Source organism: Grampus griseus (genome assembly GCF_964374135.1).
Source record: "Grampus griseus genome assembly, chromosome: 7".
Classification (NCBI taxonomy): Eukaryota; Metazoa; Chordata; class Mammalia; order Artiodactyla; family Delphinidae; genus Grampus; species Grampus griseus.
This window is the reverse complement of record NC_139001.1, coordinates 44,994,989-45,014,639: the sequence shown is the minus strand read 5'-3', so window position 1 is coordinate 45,014,639 and position 19,651 is coordinate 44,994,989. Positions and strand designations below refer to the sequence as shown.

The following is a 19,651-nucleotide window of genomic DNA, read 5'->3' as shown; positions in this document are numbered from 1 at the left end:
GAATGTATTTTGAACAAACACAAATATCAAGCAGTATGTTGGATCCTTGTAAAGAGTCCCTGCCCTTATAAAAAATACAATTAATAGAGAAGATTAAGACTAATCAAATAATCATACAATTATAGAAAGCATCATAATTTGTGCTATGAGGAAAAAATACAAGGTGCCAAGAAAATTTATAACGGGGGACATTATCTAACCTGGGAGGTAGTGAAGGGTGAGGACTCTAGGAGGATTTCATGAGGATACAGCATTGAACAGAGCTCTAAAAGATGAGTACTAGTAAACTGGGCAAAATAAATGCAAATGCAGATGGCCTTTGACAGGATGGGGAATCTGGTTTAGGAAATGGACAGAAATTCATTGTGTGTGAAGCAGAGAATAAAGCGGATGGTGGCAAAATGAAGCTTGAGAATTAGGCAGGAAGTCAGGTCATGCCAGAGCCTCATAAAGTTTAAGTATTTTGTCTTTATCCTAGAAGCTACCAGTGAAGCTTTTTAAGGATGTGTGTGTGTGTGTGTGTGTGTGTGTGTGCGCGCGCCCGCGCGCGCGTGTGCGTGCATGTCTGTGTGTTGTGTTGGATGGTGGCGGAGAGTGAGGTGACATATTCAGGTTTATATTTCAGATTGATCGCTCTGGTTCTCCTGGGAGTAATGGATCAGAAGAGGGTAAGAATGGATGCCTAAAAACCTTCTAGAAGGCTATTGAAGGAGCCCAGGTGAGAAATAATGATAATGTGAGCTAGGATAGTGGCAGTGGAGGTAGAGCGAAGGGTATGGCCATTAGGAACATTTAGGAAGCAAAATTGAAAATACTTAGCAATGCCAGGGTTCTGGCATTGTAAGGGAGAGAGAGGTGACAAGAATGACTACCAGGTTTCTGGCCTGCCTAAATGGATGAATGATGAGGCTCTTGCCTGAGATAGGGAACACAGAACATAAATCAGCTTTGAGATATAAGTATCGTAATTTTTTGAAACATAATGAGCTACTAGTACTTCTGAAATCCAAATGAAGATGGTGAGTTAAACATTTATGCATGCATTTCTTGAGCTCCCTCAAGAAATCTTTCTTGAGGAAAGATTTAGGTTATGTATATACATTGGAGCTATTGACATTAGATAGAAATGACATGGATAAAGCTGGTGATGAAAGAAAGAGTATTGAGTGTGAAGGTGAAGAGAAAAAGACTGGTCCCTGGGGAATGCTGACATTTACATATTCAGTAAAATGATCATTGATAAAGGAGACTGAGAAGAAAAGCTGCTCTTGGGTAAGCCAGCCAGTCTGATAAAAAAAAAAAAAATCATCCTACTGGCATGCCCCACGCTCCATAGGCTTTTGGTTGTCTTTGCAGCATCATTGCCTTGGTTTGCCACTGTTGGACCTCAGCCCCCAAATCAGCTTTTAAGTGATTATTCTTAGTCTCTCCTAAAATTTTCATAATTTCAAAGAAAAGTGTTATCTTGAGGTGTTCTTTTTTCATGGTGGGATAGGAACTCTAAGTGAGGTGGTTCCAATGATTATTTTTTTTTCCAGATTTTTCTTGCACTTGCTTTCTGCCATATAACATTGATGTGAGTAGAAATGTTCTCTACAATTTCTTTGAATCTTTTTTTAATTTAAAATAAGTTACATTGAAACTGGCTCATTTGCCAAATTTTGTGTTAGGAGTCTGGGACTTTTTCAGCATTGTCTGTGTTTTCTTTGCTATTTTTCTTCCTTTCTGTTCATTTGGGGAACTTTCATTTGTATTTTTAATAAAGTAATAATAAATTAATTTCACCATCCTCCCCAGCTGCAGATTATTTCACTTTTGATTATGCAGAGTTTGGGGTGTGCGTTGGACATGACGGAAAGGAGTACTCTCGTCTAATGAAACCTATAGATATGGAACAAAGGCAAGAAATTTGAGGGATTCTGGAATGGTCTGGGACAGCCTTTTATTTGTAACATTCCTGAGGTTCAAATAAGAAGTGATATTTCTATAGTTGAAAATTATTAGTGCTTTTGACTTAAGAGAATCACCACGCATTTCTGGCTCATCTAGCTGAACTTGTACAACTTGTATAGGTTGGACTTGGAGGAAGTGTTACTACCAACAAAACTCACAAATCTTTAGGTATATACATATTCAAATATTCAAAATCAAGACGTGGAGCTCAAATAATAACCAATTTGGGAGAAAATATTGTGAAATAAATATTGAAGGTAAAACTCTGCAAACATTTAGGCTAAATTCATATGTGATACACTGGGACATACGTTTTATTATCACAGTTTATTCAACCATGAAAAATAAGTTGCTTTTATCTTGTTATCAATAGTCAGTACCCTGAGATTGTTAAGGGCATAGAGAGTGATAATTAGTGTCGTGTTGCCTTTGTGAGTGATGCTGCAAATTGATTTTCTTTATAAGCCAGTATCTACATGATGAAAGGTATTTGTTGTTTTATCTTTTAAACAAATGGCAAACAAAGAATACCACAACACCTAACTTTTCACTACTGAAAATGAAATGGATCTAATATGTTCAAAGGAATTCCACGAAACGAAAACCATTGACATGACAAAAGCGTGCATTTAATTCAATGCTTTGCAGAGATACATCACTAAAGTTGTGTGCATGGCTTGTCCTTTGGGATGGTCCCAGCTGTTTATTTTTAAAGAAAAAATAAAAATGGAGCCAACAAATGCAGTTAAGGAAAAAAAATCCTTGAGACATAAGGGGACCTACATGTTCTAGTCTAAGAAACATGCAAGTATTACAAAACATTCCAGATACAGTATGACAGATGAACAGTGAACAGGCACTGGAACAATGCTCCTTCTTTCAGAAACGGGAAGTGTAACAGTTATGTTTTCACAAATGGTATTGATGAAACCATCTTTATTTTTAAAGAATTTTATAAGAGGAATTTTAGCACCATCATTAAAGGAAAAATAATAATACACTTTAGCCCTGCCTATCTCCAGTCTTGGAATAATCACAGAAGCATAGCACCTTTTAGTATCTAAAATATAAACAAGACTAGTAAGTCCATCCCAGCTTGTAGAGATGAGGTAGCTCATGCTAAGAAATGTTGGGTCATTTTTCCTATGAGAGTTCAAAGGCCAAATGTTCTAATTCCAATCATCAGATTTGATTAGAATCAGCTCCACAACTCTGAGTTTCTAAATCTTTTTCTTCGTTATAGGCCTCAGGAAGATGAGATTGTACATGTGGAAGACTCTCAACTTTGGGTCCTGAACATTTTTCTTTTTTAAAGTTATGTGGAAATTATTTAGCATTCTATGTTTTCTTAAACAAGGAAGTTCAAATGTATTCAACGGTATACTCATTTAACTTCTACCTATATTGATAAAGCGAGTCAAGAGGGAAATGTAGCTTTAAAATTGAATGAGGAAGAAGTCTAGATTCACCACACTTTACAAAAATTTAGGATTACTTTTTTTTCAGAAATTCCATTGAATATATACTATTTTAACATTCCATTTAAGACAGAGAGAAACTGATATGTTTTTCATGGTTCCCTTTAAAGAGTCTCCATGTTAGTTATACAATATCAAGACATGCATGTGGGTTTCAATCACAAGGATAAACATGTTGCTTTCATTTTTAATTGATAATCTGGAAATGAGAGGTCACAAAAGGGCACTACTTTCTATTTTTCCAACTGCAGCCACGTGAAATAAACATGTGTTGTGGTTTTACATACCCCACTCTTTAAGCTATCTGCCAGGAAGAAAGATTTTCTTATAAATACTAAGCAATTTTGTCATTACATTGAAATAAATTGAAGAAAATGGAGATTTATTTATTCAAACAGTTTACTTTTTTTAAAGGTTGTCATAATCATGGATCATCTTAAACCTAAACCGCTTATTGAAAAATATTTTAAATCAATTAAGACTTGAGGATTGTAAGTAAAATAAATATTCTGAAGGATAAGGAGGCCAGGCACTTAAGACCATATATACAATGCTGATGCAGGATCAGCCATTACTTCAAGAGTCTCAGGATCAGCTTCAAACAGTCAAAGTCCTGTGAATGGTGGTGGTCATTGAGGGTCGGGGTGGTGCTCATTGTTGATGTATCTCGGCTTGCTTCACACAAAACAAACTGGCCCAACTTCGATGCCAAATTCTTGGTCTGTACTGCCGACATCCACAGGGGCAAGATCTATAATGGGCAAGCGTGCCACATTCTGTGTTCTATATTCAAAGATGGTCTTGCCCACATTTCCATTTCGTTTCTGGAATTAAATGGTACAACGGGTTAACAGCATATACAAATTACTCCAAAGATTTTGGACAGCAGCTTCCAAACCAGTTTTTATAAGGTAAAAGCAATGATTTTTAGAGCACTATTTAAAAGTAAGAGCGCTGCTAACATGAAGTGAGATACTGGCATAACTGGCAGGCATTTCTCTCATTCTTTAAATTGAGAAAATGACCTTTATTCTTTTGCAGCTTCCCAACTGGTCACTAACAATATAAATTATGAAAGCCTTTTTGATTTTCACAAGTGAAACCATAATTCATCATTAACTATTTTCCTTTTTTATATCTAGATATGCAAGGGGAAAGACATATAAATCAGTGAAAAATGTAAGGTAACTCAGATTGATTCCATATTTTAGAATCAGGAAATCATAAGCATGGAATTGAGATTAAATAAACTAAGTAACTTGCAGGAGAACCAAAGTGAGTTTGCAAAAGAGCTGCAAGGATCCAGTCCTTTATTGTTTTGTATTAAAACCTCTACCGGTATTTCACGTACTAACACACATTCAAATTTACCCTAAGGAACAACTATAAACAAACTGCTGTTGTGTTTATATACAGGGTAAAATTGCCCCCACCTCTAGTGCCAGGGCAGTATTTTTAACAAAATGATTTTTTTCTTCAACCAGATCAATATGGATCAAAAGTACTTACAGAGCAAGTATCATGAAGAACTACATATCTGAATCTAACGTTTCCCTCTGCTTTGATTTCTAAGTCATTTGACCCTTTGAGAACCACAGCTTTCTTGAAGTTCTTAGCTTGATCATCCATGTATCCTACACTGTTTTTACAGATGTAAGTAATGTTCTGGGAGGCTTCTTTCGATAAAAGGCGCAAGAAGGTCATTTGTGTAATGGCTGCATTAGGTGACTGGTGGTCTCCATAAACAAACTAGAAAAACAAAAAGAGTCTTTGTTATATGTGTCTACCCCTCTTGAGTTCTTATGGTTGGACTAATAAAATTGGCACAAGACAGATTAACAGGAGAAAAAGAAACAACTTTAAATCAGGACACAGAGGTCTCAGAAATGGGACCTAAGAAGTGGCCAAAGCAGGCAGCTTTTATACTTTTTAGACAAAAAAAACCAAAAAAACAATAAAACAATAAATTTGAAAGGAATTGACAGGACAAAGAAACCTAGGTTTGGGTATGTAATTGGTAAGGAATTTAAAGTTTGGGCTTGGGTAGTAAATTAACAAGGAAGTAACAAGGTTTGTTTATACAGGCTTCTTGGCTCTAAATACCCTGTCTCTGATGATAAAAATGTCTTTCTGTCCCCCAGTACAGGGACGGTACCTTTCACAAGGGAGATTTATTTCCTGCTTTCGGGGAGACAAAGAGCAGGGTCAAAGTGTCCCTCTTGCATCAACTGTTACTTAAATAACTTTAATTCAAAATAATCAACACGCCACTGAATCATATTTTGGAGCGGCCTGCCCTGGGCCCCAATATATGTAATACTGATTAGTTTTATAGTGGGATGTGTGTGTGTGTGTGTGTGTGTGTGTGTGTGTGTGTGTGTGTGTGTACTGATTTCAGACAAATTAATTTTGAAGAGGTTTACTTCTTTTGAAGAGTATTATTCTTTCATATAACAAGATATTATACCTATATACATAAAAATGTCTTAAAATTTTTATGAATATTCACAAATAAGAAGCTTTGTCCTTACTACCCCAAACAAGTGGTGATGAAACCAAAGCTAATTATAACTCACCAGAGAAAGTTTAAGTATTTTTAACTTTGCTTCTCTATTTGTCTAAAAAAAAATCTTGAACATTACTTTTTAGAAGAAGTTATATACTTGGGCATAGGTTTGGATATTCAATCATGTAGCAAAAATAACTCACTGTTTTTATTGTTAATTATAATAAGAATTAGGACTTAACTATTGGTATAAAATCTTTTTTAACCCGACTGTTATATACTTGTAGGAAATATGAAGTACGAGTTTTCCATTAGCTAAAACAAATAATCAAAAATAACTTCCTACAGGATATTTCCTACCCATCTTCTACTTTGAGCTTTACTTTCAATGCTCCTATATGAGCTTTTTACATAATATGCTAACTAAATTACATTTCACTTAGGTATATTTAAATTAAAAATTTTTCCTTTTCATTAAATAATGGTTGATGCTAGTATATCCTGCATATACCCATAATGTCCTCCTACTATGTTTATTATGAACAGGAATTCTGAGAAAAGGTCAGGAGCAGAGTTGAGAAGAAAATTTCAGAGTTAGGCTGCCATAAAGAGATCTGGAATAGAATTAGAATCTAAACACTGGACCGTGAAAGAAACATAGAGGGGACTAGACTCAGAAAAACATCAATACAATTTACATAATCATAAAAATGCCTTAAGTTTAAATAATACTAAAAGGTTTGCAAAGTGATTCAATCATTAAAAATAATATTATAGTAATTATCTAATATTTATCCATAACTTACCAAATACTAGACACTATATTAAGCATCTTATATACACACAGAAACTATGAGATAAATATTATTGCCCTCACTTTCAAATGGCGAAACTGAAGCTCCAAAAGGTTAAGTGACTTCCTAAGGTCCCAAAGTTAGTAAGACATCCAGGTATGAGTCACCTAGGTCTTCTGACGCTAAATATACTTCCTGTCTTCCAACTATGGCAAGATCCCTTCAAGTCTACACCACAGTCAGTGTCATATGCATTAAAGGAGCTAATATGAAAAAATAATTACTTTTGTACATTCCATCAATGGGAAAATTATCATTCAAAATTTATGTTAATTTAATTCATAGTAATGTTTATGCAATGATACCGCAGTTGTAACTAATGAGAATATATCACTTCAAAATAAACCCAGTCAAAAAATAATAGCACAGTCCTAAATACATACAATAAATAATGACAAGCAATGAATACAATTTTAAGTAAATATATGAAATTACCTGAGATCCTCTATTCATATCAAGACCATACCAAACAGGCTTATTATCAGGAGATTTGCTGGCCCACCAGGTTTTACGTGGTACACTGGATGGGTTTGCTGAAATACATGTTTCTCCTGTTTCCATGTTGCAGTAAACTTTGATTGCATCTTCAACAGATCCCTGGTTAGGATCAATCCAGTATTCACCTATTTTCCAAAATAAAAATATTTGCTAAATGAAAAGAATTTCAAACATGATTATGAGTCTCTAAAAGAATTAACAGAGGGTTCGAAAATATGAAGTCATTGATTAAGGACTCTTTGAAGAGAGAATCACAGTTAAAGAAACACTCTGCAGCTAAGGAAAAAGTAACTGTTATGCATTTGGGCCCTTTCTACATGCCAGGCACCTTGCCAAAAGGTGCCTAAGGCTCAAAACACAAATGTGAAGAAAATATCATTATACCCATTTTATAAATGAGAAACTAACCCATTTTACAAATGAGAAACTATACCAAAAAGAGAGAATCCACAGTAAGTAAGCAGCTTTGCCAAAATGAACGTGTTCCCACTTAATTTGTAAAGCCAATATTTTAAAACAAATAATAATGGAAATGTAATAAAATAATGTATTCAAAACTATGAATAAAGTAAGTAAATGAGTCAAACTACAATTAGAATGCTATGAATTATCTCACTGGCCTTATTTAGAATTGATCTTCTCATGTAGAAGAGATCCTTGAAGCAGGATATACCAAGATAGTGCTTGGTGCTAGAGATACAGTCAGTAAACACACAAACTAATAAATTTTTGTGCATATATGTCTATGTACACATCTGTGTGTATATTTTGTACATATATAAAATATATGTATATATATTACATGTATATTTATATATGTATATATAAATATATACCGTTTATATAATAGAATATGTAATATATGTATAAAATATATAAATATATGTATGTATATATAAAACGTATGTATAAAATATATAAATATATGTATGTATACATAAAATATATATATAAACTATGTAGGAAAAACTGCATTTTAAATGAAATGAAGGGGCATTTATTTGATGGTGGGATGTAAGGTATAGAGTTAGTAATCGAATTGCTTATTCTGCAAAGATAACAATTTTAGCTATCCCTGTCAATATCATTTCAAATTTAACTGAAACTCTTAAGCATTTCATAGCTCATTCCTATGGCCTAGGATCTTTCTTTTCCAGGTCTTATTAGATTAATCAAAATGATAGAATTTTGCAAACTTCAGGCATGGTATATACAACTAGAGAAAAAGACTATTTAATTCCAAAATATTTTATAACATAACTATAACATAATCCTGCAGCAGAGATTACTGAAGTGTGATTTGTAGAACAGTAAATGACATGAAAAGAATTCCATATTCAAATAAATTTGGGAAATAAAATTTATACTGTATTCTACTCTTGATGATCCAACTATATGTTAGCATATTAAATCCCTGAGAATTACTGAGGTAACCAAATATATTTAACCTTGCGTAAGCAAGTATTTTGGACATTTATATCACCACAAAATTATCAATATTTTAAGACTTCTGGATGGAAATGGAACTACCACCGTGAAACTGGATCATGAATAGGCTACGTCCTCTATTAAAGCGCTTAGCTTCTCACGCCCTAATTTTTCATATCATTGGCCATCCCCACCACTAAACCACAAACTCTGTGACTGTCCACCATTTTCTCTCTTGTGTCTATCACTAAATAGAGAGTAAATAAAATATTTTGGAATGCATTGGAGAATTACACATCAGAAGCAATGAGCTTTGCTCAAATGGGCAGCTGTCTACTCACCGCTCTGCTTTGCAGAATGGCAAAGCTTTAAGTCATCACAAGTTCGGGCTGGGTGCTTTCTAGAGCCATCAGGGCTGCGCATGGTTTCGATCTGACTACTGAGTGACTTCAGGGTAGCATGCACCCCTGGGTCCGTTTTGTTTTTGTCATCAGGAGCTGCCTGATCTTCAGTAAACTCTGGAAGTGGATCTGGCATGCTCTCATCATAGTGCCCCATGATATCCCCAAGAGCAGCTGTAAGGTGGCCAGGGGGACCCGGAGGGCCAGGGGGACCAGGCTCGCCAGGAGGACCCTAATTTAAAAAAATTGGAAATACATTTAACACATTTTTTTGGTTTTTGTTTTTCTGTTGGACGCAAAGGCATTGATGGGACTTGGTGCAGAGAGAGTTACAATGCAACACCCCAATGTGATGGTACTTGGGAGATCTGTGACTCATGCCCTTTTTAAACTAGATGGTTCTGGCCTGTGAACCTGTAACATTCCAAGGGTGAGAAATGATGCATAATTGCTTTTCAGGCAACATATCTGCAAGTTGGCATCTGAGGTAAATAAAGAGCAAAGCACAAAATATTTGCTTTGATGTTTACCCTTGAAGATGCAATACACTTTATGTTAAGAATATATAGATATGCACACTCATTTCCAAACTATTCTGGGCAAGGCACAACTAAGATGTTTTAAAAGGATTTATGGACAGAAGCTGAATGAGGATATGCAGAGGAATTGTGGGTGCTAGTTCTATAAGACTACACATCAACGCCAAGGAAATACACACAAGAAACACCCCTAAGAGAATTTCCCCGTATTCCCAAATAAGGGGGAAAGCACAGGAAGTCTTTTTATGTGCATTAGTTAGTGTGTAGGTCAAAATCCTCTCTATACTAAACAAAACTGGAGGAAGTTCTCTTTGCCCTTTTTATTAGCAAAAAATAAAGAGCTGTCTTACTTTTTTTTGCCGAACAAGAACTACTAGAGCAAAAGGGAGATAAGCACAAAAATTGGCAGAGGCTAGAAAAGTGGATCCTCTCTATTAATTTCCTTCTGCATTTTCTCAAGGAAGAACTCAGCAACTTGAGAGAATTAACCGACAACCTGAAGATATGTGTGGTCCACATCTCTCGTGGGGAGTACAGTCCTGGCAGGCAGAAGGCTGGAGTTCTGTTACTGGCTCCGCCACTTGTTACATGGCTCTGGAAAGTTGCATCAACCTCTAGTGCAAACATTTCCTCACCGTCAGGAGACTTTTAAATCTGTGTGTTTTTTTTTCTTTAAGATCATATCATGATTCCATACATTCCTTTATGCTAATCTCAGGGGAGGAGATCTTTTTTCTATCAAGGACCACTAAAACACAAGATGAAGTCAATCAAGAGCCACATAAGTCAGAGGTATTCCAATTCTGTGGCTGTTTTCCATTTAAAGATAGAGAAATAAACAAATAGAAAATATTCCTCTTGATGACCACAGGAAATGTAAAGCTATTCTTTCCATGTAATAAGTAATAAATATTTGGCTTAATGGTATTGACAATAAAGGGCAGAGACAGAATAAGAAAAGGAAAATAAAACCAAAGAGGAAGAAACACGAGGGAGGGATGCATAAACTCATATACACACATGCACATATATACATACAAGCATGACAGATAGAGGAGACTTTCTCAAAGTTTGTCTTCTAAGAAGCCAAAGTCTAACTAAAGCAATTTTTATAGCTTTACATAATCCTCAAGTCAATACTACTGAAATATTTTATTAAAAGTTTTCATTGAAATCCTTTCTGAATTTCATTTTCAGTAAATAACTCTTCGATTTCAGAGGCTTCACTTTCCAGCATTTTCATGAATGAATGCATTCATCAAATCTCACATTTAGTCTATTGCCTTTTAAAGCAAAGCAACATTTCCATAATTCTAATTATAATACAGTCATAACTTACTATTTGCTTTCATTGATATCACAAGAAGTCAAGGCCTAGGTAGCTTGGACTCTGATTTTATATACTCTGAATAATCTGTATTAAAATGTTTGAAATAGCTACTTATACAGACAAGCTCTTATGTGACTTTCAGACTTGTTTTCAGGGTTCCTTGAAGTCTTTTGTCCATCATGCTGCACAGACATTCTTTAGACAGAATCCAAGCTATGAGAATCAATAGAATCAATCAATCACTTGCATACAAATCTGTGATTTTACCTCAGGGCCTGCTTCTCCGACACTGCCTCGTACACCAGGAGGCCCGATGGGCCCAAGTGGCCCAGGGTTTCCTTCTTTACCTGAAGGACCAACTGGGCCTGGAGGACCCTGTAAGCAACAAAGACTGCATTTTAGATTCTAGGAAGAAAATCTTTACAATACCTTTCTCTGATCAAAGAACTATTTCTTTATGGAATTATCAGAGTGATTTCTCATATTCGTTTTCCTAATGACTAATAAATGGAGTTCTAGCACTTTCTAATGTTTACTACTTCATCACACATGAATTTTCCACCATCCATGCAAGGTAAAAGACCAGTGTCAATTAAAAGCGTTAATGGACTAGTCATCTACTTTTACTGGTAGGCAATGTTTCATCAAATTTCATGTATTGTACTCCTAACTAGAAATTCAATTAAGTAGGAGTAAGAAAATGACAGAAGGAGCGTCTGATATAAATTAAATATGTGCGCCTATACCCCAGAATCTCATCACATCCTAGTAATTTTGATACTGTTCTCAATTTTATGTGTGATTTGTTTGCACTGTATTTAGATACAGAAATACACTAAATACACTGTATTTAGATGCAGAAATTTTTTCTAATGATTTTCCTAAGTAATTATGTGTGTCAATTGTCTTACGGCATTAATGACCTATTAGAGGCAGCATTAATACTAATGTAGAATTTCTATAAGCTTCAAATATTGGTTTCATTTTATGATTTGCTTCCTAGTTAGCCTTATGCCAACCATTTCTGAGGAACTATTACAATTACTTAAGGGAAAAAAATAAATACAGCTTCAAAATCTATCTCCACTTCATGGTAAATCCTATTATATCATTTCAAAGAGTACAATTAAATGGAAATTTCAATAAACACAGAGTAAGAAAATGAACTAACAGATGAGTATATCCACCCTAGGTAAGAGATTTTAATGTGGGCCCATGAAGTAATATGTCATAGTTCAGGATATTTCTACTTAAAGGTAAATGTGAATGGTTTGTCTCATATGTTTGCTGCCAGCTTCAGAGAACCTAGGTCAACTCCAACTTCAGTACCATGAAAATGATACTGAAGCACTAACAGTATGCCACCAGGAGCATTATCATTTACATCTGCAACTTATTAAGTTTTGTTACTTACTCTTGGGCCAAATGGTCCTGGGATTCCAGCACTGCCTTGTTCACCATTGGGACCCTTAGTAGGAAAAAATAATGATGCCAAAATATTTATATCCTACGTTTTACCATTCTTACCTTTTTCAAATGTCCCGTCATTGACTTTAGCAACATAAACTACTTTCATAAAGTCATCAACCTCTATAATGTTTCATGAGTTGACCAATACTAAAGACAACTGTAGGAGTAATGGTGCATATATCCTTTTGCTTTATTTCTTTCCTACAAAATTACAGCAAATATATGAACAATTATATTGGATAGCTAGGTAACTAGTTATTCATCGAGATATTCTTTGAAATGAAAATAAGATACAAAAAAACCCCATCCATTTTATAGACAAACGTTCATGTCAAGATACCTGTGTATTCTCACATGCAGGGCAAATAATACTTAAAGGGATAACTTACAGGAGGCCCAGGAAGACCTTGAAGACCAGTAAAGCCTCTGTGACCCTTCTGACCTCGGTCACCTCGGTCTCCATGATCACCTTTGTCACCTCGAGGTCCTTGGGGTCCCTAGAAATAGGGTCATAGCATGGATATTGCCTGTTGAGACTGCAATTTACTACAATTTTACTTTGTGCAATTGTATTTGCTACAATTTTGGGTACTGTATTTTATATGAACTAATACATTTACTTATCTAAATAGTATTAGACCTAGGAATTTTTGTCTTTTTTCCTCAAGGAATTAAGGCAATCGTTAAAATCATAAGATGTATAATAACGCTTTCCTAAAGATTCAGTTTTTTTATGTTTATCCTACGTTCAGACTAAAATGAGGTATTTTAAAGTTTGATCTAGCCTATCTGAGACATTTTCCAAAGATTATATTTCACATTTAGCTGATATCATTATGTAAAAATACTGCCACCATATATAGATTCTTTTAAATTAAAACGTGAGTTCTTATTTACTTATGTTACTTCTAAGAATAAAATGTTTATTAAATTTGCATATGCAGACAAATTAACTAGATATGAGCTGGGACTATGTTAAGAAATTGGCCATATTTGAAAGTTGCAGAGGGAGTAGATCTTAAAAGTTCTACCACAAGAAAATAAAATTTGCAACTATGTGGGATTATAGATGTTAACTAAAGTTACTGTGGTAATCATTTCACAATATACACCTATAACAAATCATTATTACCTTAAACAAGTACAGTGTTATATGTCAATTACAGTTCAATAAAACTGGTGGAAAAATAAGAAATTGGCAAAAACTTGTTTGAACAAATGAAAGAGGAATATCATCATCGAGCCACATCCAGCCAAAGAAAACACAAAGAACTCTATGTTATCCTTATATCTGCAATATCTGTACCCAAATCAATCAACCCTGATCCTGAGAAACTAAAGAAAAAGCAATAGTTGAGAATCTAATTGTGGGACAGAAGCTACACCAAGAAGTGAAAATTATCTGATCAATCTTATCAGTCACAGACTTTTTCTTTGTTTGTAAAAGTCTCGGGTAGTAAAGGCAGCTCCAAGGGTCTAGTGGTTCACAGTAAACTGACAAGTAACACAGGGTCACCTACTACAGGGAAAGCTTCTGTTGTCTTTAAAGTTTTTCTAAAAGAGAATTGAAATTCTATCAATCTGACTTTGGAGAATGGAAGATACTATCAAATACACTGGCTCTCAGGTTAACTTTTCCCTTATTAGTTTTTTGTTCTTATTTTGTTTGGTTCTTATTTTTTAAATTGGATATCCTAATTGTCAAACAGTACGAGAATCTTCTTTATAATAAAAACAAGACTAGACCTCAGTAACTTTTACATATTGTATAAAACAATGTAAAGTTAAATACTAAAATCAGTTTGAATGTTTTTATAATGTCAGAAAGGTTATTTTAATTTAGAGATGCCCCCAAATTTCATAATTAAAATAAACTAAACCAGAAAGCACCTATTTAAATTATTAACTAGAGTTCATTTAATCATGGAAAACAAATTGTAACTGGTTAGAAAACCATTCACTTGACATGCCATGTAACTATAAAATCTTCTCTAGCCTAGCTCAAATCAAAGCTGAGAATGATGATTTAATAATAGGTCATAATTTTAAGGCTATAATTGTTCTTCATGAATATAGATATTGATATTGAATACAGATATTGATTTATATAATGGGTGTGAAAGAAACATGCCCGTAAGAGATGATTCACTCATGATAAGACATCAATATAATAATCATTAACGTCGAAGCAACTGCAAAGAGCAAAAAAATCAGAACACGGGCAGGGCAGTCTAGTTGAAAATAAAATATATTTGAATAGTACTTTTCAAGTTTACAAAGAGCTTTCAAACCCATTTTCCTATGTAATTTTTAGGAAATCTCAGAGAATGGCACTATTTCTCCTGTTATTTTGGGAGAAAATTGTGACTCTAAAAGTGTTAATTGATTATTGAAATAATTTTTAGTTAAATTCAGAGGAGCTATATTAACATTATAAAAACAAATATAAACTCCTGGGTATCATTTTAAATCAACATTTTGTTCAAAGCTTGAAGAATTTGGTAATTTTCACTTATGAGTCTTAAATTGTACTTCTTCTTTGGGAGTATATTTTACGTAAGAAGACATATATTTTAAAAAAAAACAACAGAGAACTTACAAGTAAGCCACGTTTCCCAGCTCGACCAGGTGGTCCAATAGGACCCCGAGAACCCTAGAAGAAATTTTCACAGATATTAATACAAAAATATGGAGGTATTATATAGACATAGAATTCAAGAATATATGTTTGTAGTTGAATACTTATATATGTGTATGTGTGTATCTAAGTGTATAGTTCTATGGCTAATTAATTAAAACCAGGCTGAAGTCCCTAGGTATAAGAATGTGCTCACTATAACCCCAATGACATTTCTATAGTCGATTTTATCTATGGTCTTCACTGAATGAAGATCACCTTAGTTGTTTACATAAGACATTACTTGCTTAAATTTAACATGACACATCCTTATTACATTTCCTATAAACAACAACATTTTTAGATGATGAAAGTCAAAGCATCAGGGTTTTTGAATACCTATTACCTATAGAATACCTATTACCTATACCTAATACCTATTAGAAATCAAATTTTTAAGACTAAAAAAATTAATTCCTAATTGACTGTTTATCATTCTTTGTTTAGAGTCCTTAATCAAACACACATGTCATTGAATGCAGGCATATATGTAGCTCATAATACAGTATGTTGATGTTTATAACTGTCAGTGTGAAACTGACTCTCCTTACCGGATCTCCTCTTTGTCCTGCATCTCCTGGGGCACCAACGGGACCGGGAGTTCCAGGGGCACCCTGAGAGCCTGGCAGACCTGCAGGCCCAGGGTCTCCACGATCACCCTGACAAGAAAACCATGATATTATCTTTTTAATATTAATTCTAAAACAGCTGTATTCTATATGCTCATGCTATTCATGAGAAGGAAAAATATAACTTTTTAAAACATATTTATTATTTTACTAATATTTTACTTAAATATTTTAACTGTATTTGCTTATTAATAAATCAAACTGAAAAGAATGAGATATTTTCCCCCAATTTCATCCCTCCCCTCACTCTCACCCTATTATTCCCATAGTCAAGATTGCTGGACTATAGGAGTGGTCACCTCCAGAATTCAGCATGTTTCTTAGACCAATAAGCCTTCCAACTGGGGTATCCGTGCACTTGGTATAAACAAAAACTTTCCAAAGAGTGTAAAAACAGGGAAAATTCTAAGGAAACCGCTTTCCAGATTTTCAACTTCATATGTGTTCTTTCAGAAAACTGACTTGGAGCATCCTTCCCTACTTCCTCTTTAACAATCACCCTTCTCTCATTTTATGAAATAAAGGCAGATATCATACAATCTGCAATCTTATTATGCTGCAGTGCTTCGAAGAATAAACACCACTGGGCATCAAACTAAGGGACTTTTCCAGAATGCACGGTTCACTTAAGAATGAAGCAAAGAGGTATTCGGAAAGAAAGAGGTGGCTCCTTATTTTACCCAGAGGACCCCATTATGACAAGGCTCTGAATCTTACTTGTCTCTTTAAGTCAGAGATGAGATTATTGTTACATGAACGTGTATTAATATAATTATTTGACTTGAGAAACGGAGTCAGACCTTTTTTCTGACAGAAGTTAAGTCTTATTTGACTGATTAGTTTGGCAACCAGGATAAACTCTGGCAATTAGGTTGGAGAATTGATACATAATACATTGAATAAGCTGAATTGGCAACTCCAAGATTTTGAAAAAAATATATTGAAAGCACATGTACATTTAGAATTTACCAAGAATTACCTCCTTTGCAACAATTAAAACTTGTGATTAAAATAAAATGTGATGGCAACTTAAATTATGCATAGGGGTTTATAGATTTTCAAAATTATATCAGGGGTACATCAGCAAAATCTTTGAAGACTACCACACTGGACAATATATTACCGACCGAGGGAAAAACCCAGATGCCAAGAGAATTTGCATTCCTTGGCTTTACCCCAAGATTCTTCAAAACTCTTTCTTCCCCTCTCTTTGAGTGCCTACTAGATATTTTAAACAAGTTATTTGAAACACAAATGCCCAGTGGTATAGGTACGAATCATAGTTAAAGTATTTGAAAATTGAGGTTCAGAAAATATGTTCAAGATCACATAGCTAGTTACTTAATCAAGATTCCAACCAGGTCTCTCAGGTTTCAAAGCCCATTCTGCTACATTATGAGCTCCTGGAGTGGAAAGAGCCTCTGCATCATAATAGACATTAGAGAGGGTTTTTGTTTTTGCCTTCCATTTACTACTAAGTAGTCTGAGACAACTGTGTGACTGCCCAAAGGGACTAGACTTTCAGATAAAGTTGGGGATATTTTCAGTTCAGCACATGTCTAATTTAAGAACACATCATGAAATATACAATATTTAGAAAGACATGGTTTATTTCCTCATGGGGCATTCACTTTAGGAGGTGAGTAGAGAAATTTAGATGTTACGCAGCTCTATTTGTGCTGCCATACTTTTGTGAATGAGTTTGAAATTCAGACTACTTCATATGTATCCTCATCCAAAGCCTTCATGGTGCACCTTTTCCTACTGTTAATTAAAAAAATGCCATCTCACTTGGCTATGTATTCAAACTTTCATTTATAAGATCTACTCAAATTATGACATTACAAAAAATATTGTTACAATCAGAAATTTCAGGGCTGCATTGGAGCTATGAGAAGAAAGAGTAGCTTTTTACTCTTTAGTATTAAAAGATTTCAAATTTACATTACTCCAGAGTTTTTAATCAGTGAAACTGCCCTTACACGTTCTCCAACAGCACCATCCCGTCCTGGAGTACCATCATTACCAGCTGGACCCTATAAAGAATCATATTTGAAAAATGAATTAACTGAGTAATAAAAAAATCACATTCCAATTGCCAGAAAAATTACAGCATGTTTTCCACCTCTCTTCCATATTATAAATTAGCATTTATGGAAATTTCAGTAGAAGAAAGTCTTCTGCCATCTTTCTATTACTTTGATTTGCCTGTAAAATTAGTAACACATTCTTACATTTTTGGTGCCAACTTTAAATGCAGTTTTGTTTAAGACACTATTTTCCACTTACAATTCAGTGCTTATAAAGTGCAATGTTATTTCCTTTCCCCACATACATATTTCATATTCAAGTATTAAGAATGCCCAGTTATTTACTATAGCAGCTCAATTTTAAAACTGTCCTGGCATTTGCTACAAATTTGGGCTCTTCAATGTTTGGTGTGAAACAGTACTAAATCTATGTTCAGGTTGGCTTAATCAACCTCTTCAATGGTGGGCCCAGAGGAGATGCCACCAGATGGAGGAGCTCCACCACCAGAGAAGCCCCCAGACATTCCTCCTGGTGTGCCTCCTGCACTAAGTCTAAATTCATTTCTATTTTTTATTTTTAAAAAATAAAAAGTATTCAAATTCTTCTAAATAAATAGACAACAATTACATTCCCGGTATTTTATGTTTTGTTTATATTATCAGTGAATGGTTTTCCTCACATTTACTTACCCAAATAATATCCTTAAAGTTTAAAGTAAAATATCTGTGTTTAGATATTAAATTACTTTAAAAAATATATAGTCTTCTTTTCCTATTTTATTTTGATTTTTTTCAGAACTATATTTTTACCATTTGAGCAAAAATTGCTTTGAAAGGCATTGATTGTTTCTTTCAAGAAAATGTGACACTAAATGTTTGGTGATTTACTCATTAAAGCACTGAACAGAGGAAATTCCAACCTATAACTTCTCAAATCACCTTTCAAAAGCTGATTTCCTCTCAGAAGAGACTAAGGGAACATGATCTCCATAATGTAACTTTATAGGGATATGTAAGTAAAAGCATCTCTACTTACTTTGCCCTCTTCACAAGCTGTAACAATTATATTAATCCTATCACCATAAAACTTGGCAATTTTGACAAATATGCCATTACAGAATGAAATACTAATAAGAGAACAGGTAAATGGTTGTGTCCTTTCACCTTCAAAATAATTTGGCAACAAAATAAATCAACTAAAATACTTGGCTCCAGACTAGATGAAAGTCAGTGCAAGACACAAATCTTACTACTTTTTCTTATGTCATCATTTAGTCAACTCTCTAGGCAAGAACACATCAAGAAACATCACTAGGAAACTTCCTTCAGGTCAAATGTACAATTTCTAAATTTCTAAATTGACTTCTAAATTTAAAAAATGTCCCCGGAACACCCAGATGAGGAGGGGAGAGGGATTTTCACTGTAGTACTCACTTCAGGTCCTGGGTCTCCCACAGGGCCATTTGAGCCTGGGGGCCCCACTGGTCCAGGCGGGCCTTTATCTCCTGGTGCACCAGTTGGTCCTACTTTTCCTGGTGTGCCCTGAAATAAAAGTACAAATATGTCCACCACTTCTGAAGAAGTTTAAGGAGGCCAGTTCACATAAAGGCTACATTTATTCAAATGGCACCCCAGTCCCTCCTGCTATAGTAATAATTGTCCATTATCCCACAACACTCATGTCACTGTAGTGCCTTCCCAGAGGCATGCGTACTTCTTATCACAATCATCCTGACATATCAAAGGGAATAAAAAGCATCCTTTGCACCAAGTCAGGTTCATTTTGGTTTCTAATCTGATGTACCATTGTCATTTCCGGATGCCCTTCTTGAATCTGTGTCACTAGTAAGATTTGCTC

General features: G+C 34.6%; 1 protein-coding gene across 1 annotated transcript in view; it reads right to left on the bottom strand.

Moving 5' to 3' along the window:
• Positions 1 to 2,389: 2,389 nt before the first annotated feature.
• The window catches only part of COL5A2 (collagen type V alpha 2 chain), a gene marked incomplete at its 5' end in the record, with an annotated part of 76,358 nt that continues 59,096 nt past the window's right edge, over positions 2,390 to 19,651 (bottom strand). Inside the window, 11 exons of the mRNA XM_082658912.1 lie at positions 2,390 to 4,255; positions 4,941 to 5,180; positions 7,227 to 7,414; positions 9,059 to 9,350; positions 11,255 to 11,362; positions 12,402 to 12,455; positions 12,847 to 12,954; positions 15,057 to 15,110; positions 15,686 to 15,793; positions 17,746 to 17,799; positions 19,228 to 19,335. Coding sequence (XP_082515038.1) covers positions 4,109 to 4,255; positions 4,941 to 5,180; positions 7,227 to 7,414; positions 9,059 to 9,350; positions 11,255 to 11,362; positions 12,402 to 12,455; positions 12,847 to 12,954; positions 15,057 to 15,110; positions 15,686 to 15,793; positions 17,746 to 17,799; positions 19,228 to 19,335 — 1,461 coding nt within the window. The 3' untranslated portion in view covers positions 2,390 to 4,108. The remainder of the gene's footprint in view (positions 4,256 to 4,940; positions 5,181 to 7,226; positions 7,415 to 9,058; positions 9,351 to 11,254; positions 11,363 to 12,401; positions 12,456 to 12,846; positions 12,955 to 15,056; positions 15,111 to 15,685; positions 15,794 to 17,745; positions 17,800 to 19,227; positions 19,336 to 19,651) is intronic.